Here is a 5,163-nt window from a genome sequence, read left to right as displayed (position 1 = left end):
TTCCATGTTCCCAGTGGTCTGTTCACAACTCTATACTGCAGTACAGGGATTTCTAAAACATAAATCTGTCCCTGTCACTCCCCTGTGAAAACTCACCCATGGGGAATCTGACCAGGCTGCATTTGGGGACTGGGCAGAGTGAGGAGGGATCTTGTGTCCGCTAGGATTTCTGGTAGACGCCCCTCTGCACTATCCACTTGTGGTGGTCGGGGGCGGGGAAGGGGCGGGATCGAGCCCCCTTCCCCCCTCCTCCTTACTGCGGAAAGCTGCAGAGCTAAGGGCACTCACTTCCTATTCACCAGTCAGCAGGGAGGACTCCTCTCAGCAGCCACGTAGGCATTCTCTTCTCTCTGGAGGAAAAGGCCCAGCAGCTGTCGGAGGGAAAGGCTCACCAGCTGTCAGAGCAAAAGGACATGTCGCAGCTAAGTAAGAATCTGGGAGATCCGAGTCCCCCGGAGGAGGCCCCTAAGCCCGCGGTCTATAGCCGCCCTACGGTTCTGATGCGGGCTCCGCCCGCCTCCTCGCGGGCCCCTCCAGTCCCTTGGGACCCACCTCCGATTGATTTGCAGGCTTCACTGGCCGCTTGGCAGGCACCGCAGCCTGCTTGGGAGGCTCCGCAGGGCCAGCCGCCTGCCCCCGTGGCACCGATGTCCCAGCCTCCATCCCTAGGGGGCCCGATGGTCCAGGCTCCCCCTTTGGGGGGCCCGATGGGCAAGCCTCCGACTCCCGGAGTCTTGATGATCCATCCTCCCCCTCCGGGAGCCCCGCTGGCCCAGCCTCCAACTCCGGGGGTCCTGATGATGCATCCTTCGGCTCCCGGAGCCCCCATGGCACATCCTCCTCCTCCGGGGACCCCGATGGCACATCCTCCTCCTCCTGGGACCCCGATGGCCCATCCTCCTCCTCCCGGGACCCCGATGGTGCACCCTCCTCCTCCGGGGACTCCAATGGCGCACCCTCCTCCTCCGGGGACCCCGATGGCGCACCCTCCTCCTCCGCCGGCGACCCCAATGGCCCATCCTCCCCCTCCGGGGACCCCGATGGCGCAGCCTCCAGCTCCGGGAGTCCTGATTCCCCAGCCTCTGACTCCGGGAGTCCTGATGGTTCAGCCTCCTGCTCCAGGAGCTCCGATAGCCCAGCCTCCACCTCCGGCACCCCTGATGGCCCAGCCTCCTCCTCTAGGAGCTCCGATGGCCAAGCCTCCAGGTCCTGGAGTCCTGATGATCCATCCTGCAGGCTCGAGACCTCCGATCACCCAGCCTCCAGCGACAGGAGCCCCGATAGTTCAGCCGCCAGCGCCGGCACCACCTGCCCAGCCTATGGCTTCCTGGGCCCCACAGGCTCAGCCTCTGATCCTGCAGATCCAGTCACAGGTTATAAGGGCTCCTCCGCCGGTTCCCCAGGGCCCGCAGGCCCCACCGGCGCAGCTGGCCACTCCCCCGGGCTGGCAGTCCACCTCTCCGGGATGGCAGGCCCCACCACAAGGCTGGCCGGCCACACCCTTGGGCTGGTCGACCACACAGGTCACCTGGCCTGGTCCGACAATTGCTTGGCAGGCACCTCTATCTGTGCGCCCTGGGCCACCACCCATCCGCCCTGGCCCACCGCCCATCCGCCCGGGCCCACCACCCATTCGCCAGGCCCCACCCCCAATACGCCAGGCACCGCCACTGATCCGCCAGGCACCGCCACCCATCCGCCCTGCCCCGCAGGTGCTGGCCACCCCGCCACCTCTCTGGCAGGCCCTGCCACCCCCACCACCGCTGCGGCAGGCCCCACAAACTCGACTGCCTACCCCGCAGTTGAGAGCGGCCCCGCCAATTCGGGCGGCCCCCCAGGTGCCAACAGCCCCTCCAGCACCGCAGATGCCGACCGCACCTCCTGCTGTCCCGCAGGCACCTCCGACTGTGATGCCGGCCCCTCTACCGGTCCCACTGTCGGCCCCTCAGGCTGTGCACTGCCCACCCATTATCTGGCAGGCACCAAAAGGCCAGCCTCCAGCGCCGCAGGAGATGCCAACGTCCATGGAGTTCCAGGAAGTGCAGCAAGCCCAGGCCAGCCTGGCCTGGCAGGCTCCGAAAGCTCAGGGGCAATTCTGGCAGTCCCTGACCACCCAGGAGGCCCAGAGGCAGGGCCCACCACTGGTTCAGCTGGAGCAGCCCTTTCAGGGGGCCCCTGCCTCCCAAAAGGCCCTTCAAATCCAACTACCCACCCAGCAGGCTCAGCTCTCGGGTTCGCAGGCAGAGCTGCCATCCATGCAACTCCAGCCCTCCTGGCAGGGCCCCCCTGCAGCCCTGCAGGGCCAACCTGGAGCCCCCTTAGCAGGGGCAAATTTTCCCATGGGCTCTGCTAAATCATTGATGACTCCATCAGGAGAATCTAGGGCTTCTTCTATAGACCGAAGGACCTCTTCAAAAGATCGTAGGACCTCTTCAAAGGAACGCAAAGCTCCTCCAAAAGACCGGATGATCTTCGGTGGCACTTTCTGTGCTCCCAGGGCAATGCCACCTGCTGGAGCACACCTGCCGACTCCCTGGAAAAACTTGCCTGCCACTTCTGAGACCTTTAATGCCACTGCAAGGGTCTTTCCATCTACCTCCCAGTTCCAGCCTGCCTCTTCTAATGCCTTCAAGGGCCCATCTGCCATCTCAGAGGCCCCAAGGTCACTGCCATTTACTCTGCAGGATACGTTTGCCTGCATTGAGGCCCTGCCTGCAATCCCATGGGTTCCACAGCCCAATGCGAATTCCTCAAAGGCGTCCAAGGCAGGACCCAGTATCCTGATGGCAACCGCAGCTGCCCCACAAGTGATGGCCATCACTCAAGAGGCCTCAAAGACCTCTGCTGAGCCACCACGTCGCTCAGGCAAGGCCACCCGGAAGAAGAAGCATCTGAATACAGAAGAGGGGGATAGCAGCGGCAAGATGCTGAACATGTGTCACTGGCAGGCACCCAGGCGCTGGGAAAATCTAGACTTGAATGACTGGGAGGTACAAACCCCCATCCAATTCCTGTGTGACTGGGAGGGCCCAAGCACCTCCCGAATCCTGAGTGGCTGGGAGGGCCTGAGTACCTCCCAGATCCTGAGTGGCTGGGAAGGGCCTAGTACTTCTTGGGCCCTGAGTGCCTGGGAGGGGCCGAGCACCTCAAGGGCCCTGGGTTTCTGGGAAAGCCCAGTTAGCCCTCCGTCCTTGATCATCTCTGAGCTCCCTACTCTTGCTCAGGGATTTGGTGCCACCCAATATGATCCCAAGCTGGAGACTCAACCGCTGTCTCCCTTGGATGAGCGAGCAAATGCACTGGTGCAGTTCCTCTTGGTTAAGGACCAAGCCAAGGTGCCCATTAAGCGCTCAGAGATGGTGAAATTCATCATCCGTGAATATAAAGATGAGTGCTTAGAAATTATCAGCCGGGCCAGCCACAAGCTGGAGTGTGTTTTTGGTTATCAGTTGAAGGAAATTGATCCCCAAAACCACTCTTATATTCTCATCAACAAGGGTCGAAAGGGTGACACAGGTACATCCTCTTTGGACAGGCCCAAGATAGGCCTCCTGATGGTGGTTCTGAGCCTCATCTTTATGAAAGGCAATTGTGTCAGGGAGGATCTAATTTTTACTTTTCTGTGCAAATTAGGGCTGAATATCCGGGAGACACATGGTCTTTTCGGAAATACAAAGAAGCTCATCACCGAAGTGTTTGTAAGGGAGAAGTACCTGGAATACAGGCGAATCCCCTTTACTGAGCCAGAGGAGCATGAGTTCCTCTGGGGCCCCCGAGCATTCCTTGAAACCAGCAAGATGATTGTCCTGAAGTTTTTGGCCAGGCTGTATAAGAAAGATCCACGGTGCTGGCCATACCAGTACTATGAAGCACTGGCAGAATGTGAGTCTGAAGATCTGGATGAGGATGAGTCTGGCCCCGATGATAAAACCGACGACCCCACCAGCAGCCCCCCTCCCCATTAATATTGTTTAGCAGATATCTCATGGTTCCTTTGGGTCCCCGGCCTAAGGCCACTGACAGGGTGGGGTGGGGGGGGACGTTTTGTTTCTGGTGTTTCTGTTTAAGTTCTGTGTGTGTAAGTTTGGATTTCAATTTGCTTTTGTATCTGCCAAAGCTTTGTACATTTTCATGTGGTGTTGATTTCAACTGGCTATTGTTCTATTTGGTATTTTGGCATCTGTATTTTTAACTGAGATCTGTGATTCTGTTTTGTGTTATAATTGTTATGTTTTGGTATCAGAGTTGTGCTGGCTTTGTGAAATGAATTGAGAAGCTGTCCATCTCATTCTGGTACAGATTATGTAGCATCAAAATAGGCTATTCTTTGAATGTTAAAATGACTCATCAGTAAAATCTGTCTGAAGAAAAGTAAATATCTATATCTATATATAAATATAATTTCAGCATAATATGGAAGTGTTTGTCTTTATTCTAATTTTTATTCTAGGTACTGGGAGCCAAGTTTTACCATACTCTCCAAATACAGCTGAACATCAAGACAATTTCCAGTAATAGTAGATACTGCGGTGACAGAACTGTTTTTCAGAACAGTGCTACATGTGTTATAATTATGCAGTAATTGCAGTGGGGGTTGGAATGTAAGATTAAAGCAAGAGTAAAGCTTCACACATCAATGAAGGTGAATCAAGAGGAGGTTTTAAATCCTTTTGATTCCTCACAATAGTCTGTCAAAGTAGACATTATTCCCATTTTGTAGGTGAGTGTCTAAGGCTCAAGTAGATCAATTAAGTGGGACATGTTAGTGCCAAGACAAGGTTGTAATTTGAAGCAGAAAATTTTCTTAAAGTTATGTGGAAAGCCGCGACCATCTATCTGCCTGCAGATCAAAGTATCAGGTTTGTTAGCCATTGGGAGAACAAAGGGGACTTGGTCAGTTCTGGTGGGTGGTGGGTATCCAGCAGCTCAGGGAACTACATGACATTGAAATATGCTCCCTGCAAAGTATAACAGGGAAAAGGAAATACTAGGCTTCATTGAACTGAGATCGTGCAGGTTGCAGTGGGTCAGGGGGAAAATGGGGGATAACACCGGAGTCTAACATACAAGGGAAATCAGTTGGCAGCTGGCTGCTGTTCCTTGGGTGCAGGATCTGGTGTGGGAGGGGGCGACCAAAGAGTTTTGGAAGAAAATATTCATGAG

At 55.9% G+C, this 5,163-nt stretch overlaps 1 protein-coding gene across 1 annotated transcript; it reads left to right on the top strand.

The window, feature by feature from the left end:
* The first annotated feature begins 274 nt into the window (after positions 1 to 274).
* Positions 275 to 4,412, top strand: MAGEL2 (MAGE family member L2). Its single transcript, XM_069560044.1, has one exon. It carries the CDS (start codon positions 414 to 416, stop codon positions 3,963 to 3,965), a length of 3,552 nt encoding a protein of 1,183 aa, XP_069416145.1. The 5' UTR covers positions 275 to 413; the 3' UTR covers positions 3,966 to 4,412.
* Positions 4,413 to 5,163: the final 751 nt, after the last annotated feature.

Source organism: Ovis canadensis, chromosome 18 (assembly GCF_042477335.2).
Source record: "Ovis canadensis isolate MfBH-ARS-UI-01 breed Bighorn chromosome 18, ARS-UI_OviCan_v2, whole genome shotgun sequence".
NCBI lineage: Eukaryota > Metazoa > Chordata > Mammalia > Artiodactyla > Bovidae > Ovis > Ovis canadensis.
Note: the sequence above shows the minus strand (reverse complement) of the source record. Positions and strands in the feature narration are given on the sequence as shown.

Excerpts from the sequence above, each read along its gene's own strand:
- MAGEL2 (XM_069560044.1), top strand. The coding sequence starts at position 414 with ATGTCGCAGCTAAGTAAGAATCTGGGAGATCCGAGTCCCCCGGAGGAG.